Here is a 16,534-nt window from a genome sequence, read left to right as displayed (position 1 = left end):
GAACTGCAGCGCCGCTCCCCCCGCGGGCAGGTAGGACCGCGCAGAGCCGGGGGGACACGGACACAGAACACGGAGCGGGGGGGACGGGGACATGGGGAGGGGACACGGAGACGGAGAGGGGACACGGAGCGGGGGGGACACGTCCTTTAGCGCCCCCGGCGGGACACCAGGCACCGAGGTGAACCCCAGCTCAGGAAACACCAGGAACGGCGGTCACCGCCAGCACGACCGTCCCATCTCAGCGCCCATCTTCACCCCTCTCCCACTGCACTTGCACACAGCTTGTTCTGAGCCCCGGGGCTCCAACACCAATTCCCGTTACCAAAGTCAATGACCGGAGCTCGTATCCACCCTGCGGAAAGGCCGTGGCTGAACAGAAGCTTTGTTGTCTTTAAATAATAATTCAAACCAAGGATACAATAGCAAAGGGCTCCCTGGAGTATTTGAGCTGCTTCCAGAATTAAGGCACAGAGTTTGAAGCGTTTCCATTCGAGCATCCGAGTGTGGTCAATAATGCAGCTGGGGTTTAAGTCACTTAGTGCTGAATAAATTAACCCAGTTCTTTCCTTTCTTCCCATTCCACAAATCCAGGGCAGCCCCGACACAAAATCCTAAGGCTCTGCAGATCCTTGATGCATCACTTGAGCTCAGTTTTCTGTATTGATTTTAAAGTCATCATTTTAAACTCTCTAGGGGTTTAAACTCAGAGAGTTCATCCAATAACCTCAAAACCATTTAAATGCAGCTGCTGCTTGGAAGTTGCACCAATTTCTCTGCGTAGCTGCTGGACAGCTTCAGAGTGAGCATCATGGCATTGTCATCATTAGCTTTTCAGGGGGAATTCTTGTCATACCCAGAGGAGGAGATTGCGAGGATGTAGCTGAGAAGGCTCTGTGCAGGCAGAGGAATAAATGCACTGTAAAGGCTTGAGAAAACCTGGAAAGAGCTGGAGCAGCTGAGCTTCCCTCTGGGTAATGCTGGTGAGCAGGCAGGGAAAGAGTCTGGAGAATAGCAGCTCTCATCAGAACTGGCCACCTAATTCTGGGGCCAGTAATACCTGCAGGAAAGGCTGTCACTGGAGTCATTAAAAAGAAAGCAGACAATGAAATGAAAGAGTTAACAAGGGCAATCTACAGAAACTCCCACCCTTGGCTCTCCCCAGCAGGAAAAATGCTGGCACAGGGCTGTGGGAGGGACACTGGTCCCAAAGTGCTCCCAGCCTACACAGGACTGGGCAGCCCACTTGTGTCTGTGCTGAGAAATGTCAGAAATCAAGTGCTAAATGTGTTCAGTGGCAAGAGAGACACAGCAAAGTATCACCTTTTTCAGCTTATTTGATATTTTCATTAAAAAGTAAGTTCAAGTTGTGATAACAGCACATCTTGCCCAATCAGCAAACATAAATCCAGTTTAAATGCTAAAAAAAGGTCCCATCATACTTGGCTACCTCTACAGTGCAGAGGCCATACACACCTGATCCCATAAACTTTTTTTGGAAGAACCAGCTCCTGAGTGTGGAAAGTTGTTCTGTCTATCTTGTGGGCGACAGCTCTCCCATTTCAGCAACATTGGAGGCAGTTCCTGCTTACAACACTAATTGGGAACTTCCTATAAACATTATTCATCTCTCTCTACAAGGCAAGAAATCCAGAACAAAAACAATGTGCTATTAAAAAAAAAAAAAAAAAAAAAAAAAGAGAATGCTTGGCTGTGTCATACTCTATAAATATTTCTGAGCTACCGTAAAAAAAAGAAAAAGAAAAATAGTTCCTATGTTGTAACAATTACACACTTCAGACTCAAAAAACAAGCTAGTGCTTAACCTGAGCTCTCAGCTATAAAAATAGCTTTGTTAATCTTGGCGTTATTCTGTGTTTTATTTCAAGATAAAATACATTCCTGCAGAGTCAGATCTTCTTGCCACTTGTGAGTCTTTCAAACACTCAGGAGGAGCACGGGAAAAAAAAATGAGGTAACTTTCCATTGTAGCTACTGGGTGAATGATCTTCAGTCCTCAGAATTACCTCTGTGTTGGAACCAACTTCTTCCTCTGCAGAAAATGGAAAAGATTTTTATTAAACAGCAGGAACATTTCCTCTGAAATATCAGAAGCGACCACACTTTTGTGAATTTACTACACAAATTTTCACACTGCACACAGAGTAAGAACATGGAGTAAAATATAACGAGGAAAAGGTAAACAAAGTACTTCACAGAAAGGCAACAGTCTCGGGGCCACCAGTGGGATGTTGGGAAATAAAACCTTTCCAGTTGGCTTTCAGGAAAGGAGTGATCTTTGTGCCCCAGGCCAGCCACTGAGTCACCATTTATGAGCACTGGCACATGGTGCTGTGTCCAAAACTGAAAATAGCCTTTTCCTCACTGCTTTCCTCCTGAGTTCTTCAACTCCCCCCCACCCAACCTCTCTCTAGAGTCAAAACAACTGACTGATGAGAATGGCTAAATCATTGGCAGCTAGGGAGGAAACTGCCCTAATGTTTGTCAGTGCACCTGCCCTCAAATGAGTTTCAAAGCAATTTAAAACCAAACAAACACAACCAAAATCAATTCAATCACTTCTGTATATGAAACTGCACAAATGTTTGGTTATTCCTGGACCTGCTCTGTTTCAGATCTAACTGATCACAGTGATTCAGTGCCTTTTAACACAGAAAGAAAATAAGAATTATGCATTAGCCAGTGACTTGGAGAGCCACTCATGCTTGTCATGGATCTACAGTGGATTGTGGTGTGTTTGTTCCACCAGCTCTTTCTCACTTGAGGCAAATGGGATTATTTCTGTAGGCTCAGCGTGCTCTCCCCACTCTGCTGCCTCAGCATGGGGCTCAGCACTTTTGGGGATTTGCTCCTGAAGCTTTGTAACATCAGTGGTTTCAGGATGCAAGTCACAGTGCTGGCTTCAGCCTATAAAACCTCTGTCTGCTTTTACCTCAGGGCTCTTTTCAGGAAAAGAAGAGCTCTCTCTGTGCACAGGAAGGGTTGGCATTCCAGCTACTCAGCACCCATCTCCCCCAGTGCCCCATCAGCTGCTCTCCTCAGACCCCACGGCTCTCAGAGCAGTCTCAGTGTCTCCAGGCTTAATGCAGAACCAGCAGAACACCAAACCAGCCTGACTCCCCAGGGCACAACCAGCTCAGGGACTGCAGCTGGAATATCCCAGAGAGAACTGAGCACCAGCTCCCCACGGGATGGAGGCTGATCCACAACTGGAGTCACACAGTGGCACAGCCCAGCTGGCTGTGGGGTAACCTCCCTTTGCAGGCACAGTGCTTGTCAGCACTGGGAGATTTCTTTTTTTCTTTTCAGTTTCTCTCCTCATTGTTGCTGGTTCTTATTCAGTTTCATGTGGTGTTCAGGATTTTAACCATATCTGGTTACTCTTTTGTCCTCAGAACCAGACAAGGTGGTGCCTACTGCAAGCATCCAATCCTCAATAGGAGAACAAATAATCAGAGAGTGAGAAATTTCCTGATTCAAAATGAAAAAAACCCCAATCTGCTGTGGGCAAAGCTGCTTTGGATATTCTGAAACAGCTTTCTTTATTCAATACATTCTACTTTTGGGGCTCTGAGCCCAGGAACAGTATCCTAAAACAGCCCTTGGCCTTGGCACTGAAAAAAACTTCCCAATCTCTCATTCAACAATGTTCACATCCTTGATCCTGTTATCTGTAACACACAGAAGGGTTTTAACTACAATAAGGAGAATGCAGGTACTGGGGAATGAGGCTGTGAGATCTGACTGCCCAAGGATGAAGAACACGCTTCAGAAAAGTTTAATTATTTGACTAAAGGAACTACCTGACTTAATATCTGTTTGCTGTTACAGTACTCACAAGAGTTTTATTGGAAATGCACTTAGAATCCTGTGCCAGGCCCATCTCAAAAATCCATAAAGGGTATTAATATTGCAGATGCATTTATAAAGAGGGAAGCAAACAAAAAAAGATCAAGCTGAAAACACTTTCATGCTCAGGGAACATCACAGAGAAAAAAAGGAAGCTTAGCATCTCTTTCTTCTGCAGCAGGTAACTGGCTTCTGTGAAGAGTTCTGCTGTTTTTATTGTAATGTAAAAACACTACATGGAAATCAAAAGACTCAGAGAATAAAATTTCAGAGCTGCCAGGTTCAAGCTGGTGAGCAGCAGGGGTACAGTTCTTAATTCCCCCTTCTCCTCCCCACCCCAGCAGGGCACAGAATCCAACATGTACCACTTCCCCCTGATTAAATTCCAAAGGCTGTATCTCATATTTATTCCGTTCTAAAGCTCAGTTTAAAACAGCCCCAGGTAAGCCTGGTTTGAAGCACAGGTTAGCTGGCCTGCATAGATTAACTCAAACACGCTTGACGAGTTTTTGCCCAGAACTGCTCTGAAAGGAGATCAAAGTTCCACAGATGTGGCTCAGGATCTGCTCCCGCCACTACACACGAGTTTGCTTCATTTTCTATCCACTAAAGCTGAAGGAGAAGCCAATTTCCAAGCTCAAAAATGCAGCATCAGATCCTAAAGCAGAGTCATGGGCAGACAGAGGAGCTGAGCTGTGACGTGCCAAGCAGTGAGCAGGAGCCAGACAGCTGATGGGGCTGGGCAAGAGCCACAAGCAAGCACTGTGTGCAGGGAGCTTTTCAGGAATCCTCCTACTCAGGAGTCTTTGCAAAAGACTAAACTGCTGCTGTCTTTGCCACTGAATGAAATCCTGCAGAGGAACTTCTGAACAAAATATCCTTTCAGTTGATGCAAACGCTGGCACACAACCTTTACAGTCAGGCCCAGCACAGCGAAGGGTTTATGGTTCTGAATGTTATAAAAATGGCTTTGTCTGCTCCTTACAGCAATGTTGTTCTGGCCAGGTTCATCTAAGGCTAAAAGGAGTGCAACTTTTCAGAGGGAGGTGAAACGTGTGAGGATGAAGATGAGGCTTCAGCACTGCTCTGAAACCAGGAGCCTAAATCCTCCCTTTGGGATATACACCAGCACAAGTGTGCTCATTGCTAGGGACAAAAGGTACAATGTCCTTGTCAAACAAGGTAGAAATTCTTATGGATATTTACCCACCAAACAAGTGACCCTTTCTCTGATTACTTCTGCTGCCCAAATACTCAACAGGAACTTTATCAGCACTTGTGCTCATTAAATAAACTGCTATGACAGCTACATACAGGTTCTTTTCTTTGACCACTGAATATATTCTCTGACCCTGCAATGAAGGAGCTAAAACTACCAACCCACAAGAGCTCTGCCTTTATTTAAGCTGAGCTTCTGGTTTAAATTCACACCCAAAGTATCCTCTGTATTCCCTATACTGCCCTCCTTTCCATGAATATTATAATAAACCAGTTCTGACTGCGAGTCTCTGGGACAGCAGAGCAGTGAGTGTTGCTGAGCCTGAGAAATCACCTAATTTGCTTCAAATCAGAAAGAAGCAGTGTTCATTTTTTTCTAGACCTCCTACAGCTTGCCCCAAAATGACTTCTGCCTTCCATCTGTTCAGACACATGCAGGAGTCAAATCCTGTCATGACCTTGAGCAGCCAAACAGAATCCTATAAAAAATTCAAGCACTAAGGCATGCAGGAATTGTCTCTTCATAACCAATATCCTCCTCATGCTTTGCTAATGCAGTGCAAGCCAAGCATAAGGGAAAGAATATTCCCAATCAGCATCCCTGAGAGCTTAACCTCATCCTGGGAGAGCAGTCTGTACCTTATTCTTGTTGCTGGTGTTGGGAATGCTTGTGTGGAGAAGGCTGAGCTCCAGATCAGTCAGCATCTGTCGGGACTGGGCCAACGAGCGCTCCAGCTTCCAGAACAGGGAACTGGTGTCCTGCAGGACACAGACAGGGAGCCAAAGTTAGAGAATTTTGGAGGATTTCAAAGAATTATAATGCACCAAGAATCAGCATTTTGATTTTGAAATGTTTCTGTTCAAAATACTGCAAAGTAACAGAGTGTGGCTAATTGCTGGTGTTTATCAGAAACACAGAGCTCTCTCCTAGTGCCATTTCAAACAGATTTCCACATGCAGGTATATGGAGCACTCACAAGAGAGGTACTTCAGGGATAAAGGGGAGAATAAAGACATGAGAAAAAGGGAAAACCAAGCAGAACAGGAAAGAAACCATGTCCAATAGCTTCTGATAACTGCATCCACGTGTAGCCAGATATTTAGTGGAATTACCAATTAGCCAGCATCCATTTTCCTCAAGCTTTTCATTCCAAAACCTTATTCATTTTGTAAAAACTCATTTATACCTATGCTGTCCAAGACATATTGAGGCAACAAGGAGCTATTTAAAAAAAAAAAAAAAAGTCATCACCTTTGCTATAAACCTGCTGTCTCATCATTTGAGTTCCCAGTTCTTCCATGCCTGGAGACATTTGCATTCCTACCATCAGTCATAATTCCCCATAATTCCCCGCAAAATCAGTCAAGGACATTGTGCAATAAGATACTGACTGTGTTCATGCAGTATCTCTTTGTTGGTTTAGTCACTGCCAGGTCATTGATGTCCAGAGGGGAATCTTCATCAGAGAACTTCCCAGAACTTTGACTCTTGTTGCTCTTCTCAGTGGATGCCAAGAGAGGAGAAGCCAAGTGGAGGGAATTCAGATCCGCGTTTTCTTCACTGTTAAAAAAAAAAATCAAGACATTGGCAGAAACAGCATCCACCATCCTTTTTAAACTTTCAAGGGGAAATCATGGCACAACATAAATAACTGTGGGCCCTGAGCCAAGGAAACCAAGACGCTTGGGAGATTACCCTGCTCCTCAGAGCATGCCCATGTTTAACAGCTTCCCTAGATCACTTTCACCCTCTGAGGACAAGGCTTGACTTTCAACCAGTCTCAACCAGCTCCATGACCATGTGTTTGAGTGTGTATTTAACCTTGCAAAGAGCACACAAAAGGCAAAACTCTGTTCTTCCCAATACTCTGCTACTCACTCCCCTCTCACACCCAACCCCTTTTGGTTCTAATCAACCATCAGGCAAATTAATATTTGTAGGTGTACCTTTCAAGGGAATTTCACAATTTTACCATCATCATCTCACTTCAGAGATCACAGGAGAGCTTTCCCAAAGAGGCTTGGATTTATTTATTTTTAAATAAAGGAGCAAACCACATTAATCAACTTCTGAACACGACAGAAGCAGAGTGCTAGCCCTGCCTGGACTGGCAAACAATGAAAAAAGATGTGTATTTTAAAGCAAATATTCTCTTTTAATTGATGACATTTCGGTAGATACTCTTTAGAAACTTATTTTGGTGTAACAATGCATTCCATACCTGACAAGACTGTTAAAAATCGGTGCATTTTTAACTGACATTCAATCTAGGAAAAAGCCCTCATGAGAGCTGCCAGCTCATGAGTGTCTGCTGTGTCCCATTTCACTTCTCCCATAAAACACTGGGATAAAACAGGCTCTCTTTTAAGAGAGAAAAGCTCATGTCTGTGTTTCTGACAAGGAAAGGCTCTCTGGAGACGTGAGGGAACAAGCAGCCTGGAACAGAGATGTGAGGAGATGAGATGAGCAGGGCCTGTCCTGGAAAACACACAGGCTGGAAAGGAAGGGGACACAGGTTTGATTTTGAGGCATGGAAATGGCTCTGGAATGAGTGGCTTAGTTCAGCCCAGGCAGACTCAACAAGTACCTGCTGATGCTCCATCTGTAAAATGAGGATTGAGATAAAAATCCAAAGGCAGGAAATGTTGGCCCAACGTAAATGAAGTCACCAAGTCAGAGCACACAGAAATGATTCCTGCACTCTGGGATTTCACAATCCCCTCTGCCATTGGGGAAGGCATTTGACTGTTAACAGCCTCCTTGTTGGCAGTTCCAGAACTCAGGAACTCATGGCAAAAATATTTGCTGGGATGACAGGGAGGTGCCAGCACCCTTCCCTAAACACAAACTACATCATCAGCACTCTGAAAGCAGCAATGGAAAACTGGAGGATCCAGATCCAAGTCCCAGGAGGAATGTTGTGCTGGTCTGTGCCATTAATCCCTTCACAGAAGTAATGCTCCTGCCTTCCTCCCATGTAGGGGTGAGGATTTATTGCCTGCCAAATCCGAGTCAGCAGGGGCTGGAGAGCAGACAGTCAGGGATTTGCACTGAGTCAATCCATCTCCAATTAGCAGGGCCCCAGGACCAAATGTGGGCATCAAGAAAACTGGAGAGCTCAGCAGCAAATCCCAAATGGGTGGCACAGCTCCCCCCTAACTGGAGGATATCTTCTATCTGCACTGCCCAGGTTGAATTTGTTCCTTACCCCTTAAAATTCACTCAAGGACAAGACAAATAGGACAAGACAAAAAGTGAAAGCAGCTTTCGTGATGCAGCCTCAAAAGGATTTGGAGGGATGGCAGTGTGTCATTGGTGCTGCTGGGGGAGCTGATAAGGAAGGTCAGGGTAGACAGAAGGGGAGTGGAGTCTTTCCAATGATTTACAGGCAGTGGAAACTAGAGAGAGCCCACATGGAGAGTGAAGCTCAGCTAAGGCACATGGGAATGTGCCAGGCCAGCATTCTTTTTCAGTGGCTGCCCATTCACCTTGTTTCTGAACAGGTCTGTCTCACTGCAGCAATAATTCCTACAATATTTCTGTTTCAAAAGCCACACAGAATGAAAGCATCCATACATCAGATCTTTCCATTCCATAACATTAATCTGTTTGGATGCTGGGCAGGCTTGCTGGCAAACACTGTGAGCAGGTTTAAACAGCTGTTCATTTACTGTGCTTGTCAAACCACCAGCTGGAAGGCTCCTCTCCTCTGGCTAAAAAGCAGCTATGAAATCGCTGTGAAACTTCAGAAATCCTTCTAAAATAGAGCTGGGTAAATCAATTTTTTGAACAGAAATAGAGGAACCAATCCAAACAAACAGAACAAATCCACAGCAAGTCCCAGCTCTGAATGCCTTTGCTTATGCAGGCACAAAGCCACTTCGGTAAATGCAGAGCAGGTTTTTTATCTCGGAGACATTCCAACATCACTGAGGCACCTGGGTCTTCTTCTGACACTTCTCAGCATTAGAAACCTCATCCTGCTTGTCCCCAACCACATGTCCTTCTCCTCCCACAGCACAAACAGAAGGATAGAGTCCCATGAGCTGAAGAGTGGACAGATTGCTGTCCTTTACATCTTGCCATCTCATTTCTTGCCCTGACAGAGGCAGCAGCCTGTGCTCAGAGCTGTGTCCTACATTCTTGCCCAGCCAAGATGTGATTTCTCAATAGAAGTAACACAGTCACTAAAGCATCACACAAAACCTGCATCTGTTTCTTGCCTCATAGAAGGGGATAAGAGAGGAGAAAAAAAAATGCATAAAAATAGAATAATGATACTTTAAGAGCTATTTTTATTTTAAATTTGTTACTTTTCAGGTTGAAAAGCTAAATTTAAAACAGCAGTTATCCTAAACATAGCTTGAGCTAATACTGAGAGTTTATATACTTAAGTTTCTACATAGTCTAGCTTATGCTTATTTCTTAAAGGCAACAAACTCATAACCTTTTTGAGCAGGTACATTTCATCTCTTGTGCAGTCTCCAAACAGCTGTAATCTCTTCCACAGCGTGTACTTCCATCTCTCTTTTTGGGCTTGAAAATCTCCAGCCATTCCAGATCTGAGAGTGGCTTCCACTGTTTGTCTTTAATTATAATGAAGTTATTAATACTGGAATCAGAGTCAGACTTGCAAGTGGCAGGAGTCTCTCTGCTTTTTGGGCTAGACTCAGTGTCAGATCTCTCTTCCCAGGTTTTGTTTCCATTATCAGTTTTGTCAGACGTGGTGCTGCTCTGGATTAAAGTGCTTTGCAAATCTACACGAGATTTGATTTTAAGCCAACGATCATATGAAGGCAAAGACTCCTCAAAGGTTTTTTGGTCTCTGCTTTTCACTTCATTCTCTCCAATTTCCCTGTTTCTCAATGGACTTGTGTTGTTTACCTCATGAGATTTTTCACTGTCTAGCTCATCAAAGCTTGATGTAACATCCTGCTTTTCTCCTTCTTCCACAGGCAGGGCCAAGCCTTTCACAGCTTTTTGACACGCGTTTAACAACGCTGAGGCAGTTTCCTCCAAGTCTGAAGCATTCAGTAACTCTCTATTATCTACTTCACACATCTCAGGGGTGGGTTTTACCCTACTTGCTGGAACTGGTGCAGTTCCACACTCCTCGCACATCCTGTGGCTGCCCTCAGTCCTACCCTTGTCTGTCTTGCTGGGGCTTTCAGAGGCAGAGAATGTGGCCCCTGAGCTACAACGGCACGACAAAAACAAGTCAGAAACACTGCAGGTAAAGAGCATCCCCAAGTGCACTCCTAAAGCTCTACAGAACACAGGCTCTGCCTCGGTTCTGCAGCAGCTCACACACCACCAGGCAGCTGTATCCTGCCAAAACCCCATGGAAAATCTGCCCAGATTTGGCTGTTTCTTTTCAAAACCAGTCTGAGAGTTCCCTCATGTTTTAGTCACAGTATGGTGATTCTGTCTGAACTTCCAGGGTGTGGACCAATTCTCTAAGTTTACTTCCTAAAATAAACTTTGCTTTTTAAATAAAAGTAGTAGGGAGCCAGGTTAACACCCCTACCACCAGACTAATTCACTTTCTAAAAAAAATCATGAGCTGTCTGGCCTGCTACAACACTTTCTCTATGACTGATGGTCATGGTCTCTCCTGACCAAATAAAACACAAGGTACTTGACAGCTTCACTGGATGTTTGTGGTCGAGTCCAGCAAAGCCATCCTGACCCAGCACACACCTCTGTTAGGATGTTAGCTGGGGCTGAACAGTGAAGTCTCTCTTTGAGGACAAACTATTTAAGAAAAAAAAAAAATTAAAATGTCTTTACCTTTTTCCACTTGATGCATTTTCATGGTTTTGCCTGTATTCCTGAGAGCTATCAAAGTTGACATGGAGGAAGTGCAAGTCCCGTTGCTGTTTTACACAGACCTGTCAGAGGCAGTGGGGGGCACTGGTGAATGTCTGGGTGCAGGAACAGCATCATCAGATAGTACCACAGTGCTTGTCTTCCAAAAACATCCTCAAAATGTTTTTATAAACCAATGCCTGTAGTCAAATTATTGACAAAGACTTCCAAATCTAAGAGACCATCTCTGCATATATTTAGGAAAATAATGTTTTGCAGCAATAAACAGGATTTCTAATAGAAGATTAGAATATTCTTCTAAGAAGGAACCACACTGAACAATAAATAAAATATAATTTCTGTTACCTGATACTTAATGTATGTTGTTATTATGTTGTTCACAGCTACAGAATTACAGGACATGGATGATGATCATGGCATTTAGCTTAGACTGCAGGGTTTTTTTTGTGAAGGTAATGGAGGAGGTAACTACCCATCAATTATTTGCAATTAAAAAATGGAACATGCTTTGAGAACTTCAGCTGAGAGCAGGAGAACACACAGGGTTTAGGTTGTGAAAAACAGACCTGCCAGGACACTCTGTCCCTTACTCTGCTGAGTTCACCTTGGGCAGGGGTGTGATCCCAATCCTGCTGCCCTTCACATGACTTCCCATGCCTGGAAGCACCATGGGCTTTTCAGCTTAACCCCAAATGAAATAAATCAACATTCTACAGCAAGGCACAAACAGATTTTTGTTCCTTAATCAATACTATCAAGATCTAACTTTTTTACACTGTTCCACATGGGTCTGATGTTCCTGAAAATGCTCCTGTGACCTCGGAGCAGGAACACAACCAGGGCTGTACCTGTCGCAAACTGGACAATTCTCTTTCAATCCGCACTTGCTTCGACTTGGCAAACTGAAAAAGTTGATCCTTTCTCTGGGCTTCTTCCACTGTTTCAAAAGATAATCATTATTTTTATTACTTCAGGTGAACAGACACGAAGCAAGTGCATTGCTAATACTGTGTCTGTAGCAGTAGGAGATGGTACAGAAACAAAACAAAAGCATTTTCTGAAGATCAGTGGGACCTGTTTCTCTTCCAGACAAAGAGAGCACAAAACACACAAGAAAACAAAAAAATCAAGTATTTTCCTTGGACTTTTCCTCAGCACCTGGCTTCATTTTACTAGCAGCAATACTGTGCTTCACTGACTGATTTATTTAATGTTTTCAGAAAGGAAAAGAGGAAAGGGAAAGGGAAAAAGGGAAAAAAAAAGAGGAAAGCATAAAGGAAATTCAGCTAATTAATTTTAATTCATGCACGTAGAGAGAAGTGCAGCAAAACAATTCCCAATTTCACTGGTTTTAAAATAATGAGACATGGAATCAATATCTGACAAAGGTCAAACAGCAGACAAAAAAATGATAGGCAAGGAAATTATCTGACAGCAGAGGACACCTTTGGCCACCTTATCTTTCAAGGTCTCTGTGGTTGTCCCCAAGAATATTGCAGTGACCTTTCCTATCCACTGCAGCACCAGATGTTCTTCCACCAAAAAACAAAGGTATTATGGAGAGCAAGATGCAGTTTACCAAGGCCTGCATGTTAAACCAGCCTAAACCAAAGCCATCACCTAAAGAAAGCAACAGAGAAGAGAAAGTCTCAACATTTTCAGGAGAGAGTCCCCTGAGCCACTCACTCCTCTCTGTGTAATCACCCTGGTGAACTTTGTGCTTTCACAAGATTTTATAAAGTGTCCCTGCAGAAGCCCCAGATATTGCTTCCACAGAAGAATGGCACACAAGGGATATACTTTTATTAAACTGCAAGGAAGGCAGGTAACAAGCTGCCCAGATCTCACAGATCTCAGTGAACTGCTGCCCAGAAGTCTCTGAGCTGTTGAAAGCCAAGGCATGAAAGGCCAACTGCCCACCCTCACCTGCCAGTATCAGCTCACTCCTCAAGCAGCCATTTTCTTGTTTCAGGTGACTGATTTCTTCCTGGTTCTTGCTGCTCTCTTTCATCTTTTCAGAGAGGATATCTGCGAAACAAAATGCAGCATTTCCCAGAGTGAAAAGAAATCGTGCTGGCCTACACTAAATTAGGTGCCCAGCAGAAAGATTTACCTTTCATCTTATTTACTTGACTCATGACATCGTTCAGTGTCACTTTGAGGTCCTGGTGTTCCCTGTTGCGAGTGAATTCATCCAACTTTGCTGTACGCAGGGCATTCTCCAGGGTTTTAAATTTAGATGTAACCTCAGTTATCTGATCAGTTGTTTCAATTAAGGCCTTGTCCTGAAATAGGAAACACAATGAAATCTTATTTTTAATATAATGGATGGGTTTGGACAAAACAACAGTACGTCCTTCTGCACTAAAGTGATCCACAGATTTCCTTCTGAGATTTTGAGGAAAAAACCCACCAAATTAAATCTTAGAAACAAGCTTGTTTATGAAAACAAACCAGTTTATTGCTGACCATTTTTCCCTTCTCAAACAAGCCTAAGAATTAACCATGAGTGAGATCACCAGGGACAGAAGCCTTGTGGCACAGTCACCAACAGCTGCACTGCAGCTTGACCACATTTAGTGCCCATAAGCTGACAGATGTTACCTTCATCTGAAGCATAGAGAGAAGCTCCTGTTCCCTGGCTTGCAGCTGGCCTGTTTTAGCAGACAGTTCCAAAACTGAGCAGTGGAGACTCTGATTTTTCTCCTAGTGAATAGAAATAAGTGTCAGCCATCACTTCAGTGATTCAAAGTTATTATTTTTTCCCAGTAAATGCATCCACAACGTTATTGAAACATTGTGAGTGGCAATGTGGGATCCTGAGCAAACTGGAGAAAAGAGGACTGGAGTAAAAATTGTTCCCCAACTTGCTTGTGATGAAGGGTCTTAATACCCTGCATGTCTCAGTTTTGGAATGTTACAGTTCATCACAGGCATCTTATAAATGCATGGACTACAAAACCAGACCATTATTCAACCCCTACCTCCAGAGCCTGGCATTGAACAGATGAATCTGTTACTTTTTGAGTGAGCTCTTTAAACTTCTGTTGTGTGCTTTCAAGTGTTATTTTACTGTCATTATGCTGGGATTCTAATAACTTTAACTTTTTGGTCAGTGATTTTATAACTGCATTTCTCTCGTTCAGCTCACCTGAAAAGGAAGGAGACAAAGTCATACGTGAGAAAAGAGCTCAGAGGCTGTCATGCAATTTCTTAAATCTCAGAAATAATTTCACCCAGTGTTTTAAAATCACACAATGCAGACCTGGATGCTTATGTTGCACACTCTGAAGGAGGATTCCCTGGCTACCCAGGTCAGATGAACAGGAATTGCATGGTGAGCTCTGTACTGAGACTGTTCAGAGCCACCAGGTGTTTTGCTGGGTGGTTTGTGTTTGTTCAGAACTGTGCAGCAGAACCTCAGGGCACAGGGCTCTGTAACTCACCAGCATGCTGCACATTTTTCTCTTCCCCCACATTCATTTAATCAGATTACTTTTTAAAGAATTCACAGAAGCAATTCACACATTCAGACAATAAAGAGTCTGATCATCACAGCCTCTTCAAGATCAGATCACTTCAGCACCAGTGTGGAAGTTTAGATCTCAGAGAAACAATAAAATTCAAGGCTGAAGGGTAGGAAATGGTTCCTTATATCATGCAAAACTGTTATTCAGGGGTTGAAGCACCTGAACATACTTAACAGACCAAGATGTCACTCTTTACATCACAACACTTACTAGTTAATAAACTGCATCGTTCTGCTAAAGTCAGTATTTTTTGGCGATCATCTTCCCAGGCCTGAATGTGTCTCTCATGCACTTCCACCATGTCATTGAGCTCCTTGTCACGATCTTTCAGTTCTGAAATTAAAAGCTTGAGCTCCTGTCTCTGCCTCCTAATGATGCTGTTCTTGTGATCGGGGCTAAATGCCTACAAAAGGTGAGACACGGAATGCATTTCAACACAAGGAAGTGACAAATTCTCTCATAATAAACTCTAGAGGCTTATTTTTAGTTGAGCTATGTTTATATTATAAATAGAGACCATTCCAAGAAGTTCCTTAAGCTCGTGGTACCACCTGTGGCCCTTGACTGAAGCCCTTTGCAGAACAAGGTGGTACCACCTGTGGTCCATGACTCAACCCGGCAGTGGCACAATGAGTACCCTCCTACCGAAAATAGAGCCGATTGTTAACGGCACTTTCATCTTTTACCTGGGGCGAAGCAGAACGCTGTAGTGATGAACTCATAGGGGACTGGGGGCCAGAGCTCTGCCGGGCATTCGTGGAACCGGGAATGCTTCAAGGATGTCACGTTCAGCATGGAGGCTCCCCCGCCGCACACCCGCGTCACGGCCCTGAGGGAGCACAAGCGGCCTTGGAGCGGACGGGCCGGGGGCGCAGGCCTGAGGGGGGGCCCTGAGGTGCCACCCGCGGGGAGAGACCCCCGTTCCCGGCAGGCCTCCTCCGCTGTCGCACCCGGCTGGGACGGCCCTTCCTAAGCCCACGGGCTTCCCCTGCCCTCCGGCCTTGCTCATTACCCCCCGTGCAGCCTCGGTTACTCCCGGCCGCCCCCGACCCACCGGCACCGCCCGGCCCCGCCCGCCGTTGGAAGAAGCTCCGCCCCCCTCAGCGAAGGGGCCGCGGGTTCGCGTCCCGGGGCTGCCGGTTCGAGTCCTTCAGCCACGGGTTCGAATCCCGCGGCAGCCTCCTCACCCCGGGGTTCGAGCTGCTAGAAAAATGTGATAATTAATAACGTTGTTAATACGGGCATGAGTAAGAACCAGGCCGGAATGTTAAGGGTTGGAGGCAACTTCTCTGTCCAGCGTTAAATGGGAGGACTGCAGAGATGCAGGCAGCTCTTGTGAGACACTATTTCCAAGGACAGGGATGGAGTTCTCTCTCCAGACACACCCATGGTATATAAATAGAAATCACTGAAAAAAGCAACCTTACAGGAAAAGAACAGAGCGTCTAACACATCATCCCCTTGGCTTTCAGCACACTGAGGCTCTGCAGTGACAGGAGCATGTCACTTCCAGGACCCTGCCACCAGGGAGCATTTATTGTTATTAAATGGAACAGTGAAAGAAAAAGCACCAAATCGATGCTGGAGGCTGTTTGGGGAGACAGCAGAGCTGGCACCCCACCCCACCTGCTAACATGGCCTGTGGAAAAGTGCTCACTATTAATTTGTGTTCATTACTACCATTCTTGAATGAGCAGCAGGTTAAAGCCATAAAGCCATTACAATTGCCTCACCTAGAAGCCCAGCAGGGTTAGGAGATCTTTGGAATTATGAAAATAGGATAAATTTCTAAGTCATATTCACATATTTCTCAGTGTTTCCACTTAATAAAATAGTTCAGTTGGCAGGGATGTAGAATGACCACTTCAGGATTCACCATTCTTTCACTGATAACCAACCTTTGGAATGTTTGCTCCATTTTGATTTTTAAAATTGTCTCCAGGTAAATGAGAGGTAAAAGTGTCAACATCAGCCATGTGCCTCATGTTAAGCTCAGCAGAAAGGACAGCAGATGAAAAACAAACTTTTAATGCCTTAAATTCTTATTTTCCCATAAGACAGGTAGAAGAAAGTAGATGTAAAAAACCTC

At 44.3% G+C, this 16,534-nt stretch overlaps 1 protein-coding gene across 6 annotated transcripts; it reads right to left on the bottom strand.

The window, feature by feature from the left end:
- Positions 1-4: 4 nt before the first annotated feature.
- CCDC62 (coiled-coil domain containing 62) lies at positions 5-16,409 on the bottom strand. 6 transcript variants are annotated; one of them, XR_003945078.2, is made up of 12 exons: positions 15,132-16,409; positions 14,656-14,848; positions 13,900-14,066; positions 13,520-13,621; positions 13,029-13,200; positions 12,842-12,943; positions 11,764-11,852; positions 10,877-10,977; positions 6,478-6,646; positions 5,725-5,844; positions 1,474-2,050; positions 5-1,075 (listed from the first exon to the last, which is right to left on the bottom strand). XR_003945078.2 is itself a non-coding variant. In XM_018916758.3 (11 exons), the coding sequence occupies exons 1-11, from the start codon at positions 15,165-15,167 to the stop codon at positions 2,021-2,023; spliced, it is 1,281 nt and encodes a 426-aa protein (XP_018772303.1). In that variant the 5' UTR covers positions 15,168-16,409; the 3' UTR covers positions 1,311-2,020. The 6 variants fall into 6 exon arrangements, 5 of the variants coding, with proteins under 5 accessions (XP_018772303.1, XP_050836440.1, XP_050836441.1 ...); XM_018916758.3 differs by lacking the exon at positions 5-1,075 and having other exon boundaries at positions 1,311-2,050; XM_018916757.3 differs by lacking the exons at positions 5-1,075; positions 1,474-2,050; positions 5,725-5,844; positions 6,478-6,646 and adding an exon at positions 9,430-10,280 and having other exon boundaries at positions 15,132-15,274; positions 15,458-16,409.
- Positions 16,410-16,534: the final 125 nt, after the last annotated feature.

Source organism: Serinus canaria, chromosome 15 (genome assembly GCF_022539315.1).
Source record: "Serinus canaria isolate serCan28SL12 chromosome 15, serCan2020, whole genome shotgun sequence".
NCBI classification, from domain to species: domain Eukaryota; kingdom Metazoa; phylum Chordata; class Aves; order Passeriformes; family Fringillidae; genus Serinus; species Serinus canaria.
This window is presented reverse-complemented; position numbering and strand designations above follow the sequence as displayed.

Excerpts from the sequence above, each read along its gene's own strand:
- CCDC62 (XM_018916757.3), bottom strand. The coding sequence starts at position 15,167 with ATGAGTTCATCACTACAGCGTTCTGCTTCGCCCCAG. Across the intron at positions 13,201-13,519 it reads TCTCTATGCTTCAGATGAAG|GACAAGGCCTTAATTGAAAC; the intron begins GTAACATCTGTC and ends TTCCTATTTCAG. Across the intron at positions 12,944-13,028 it reads TCAAGTAAATAAGATGAAAG|ATATCCTCTCTGAAAAGATG; the intron begins GTAAATCTTTCT and ends TTTGTTTCGCAG.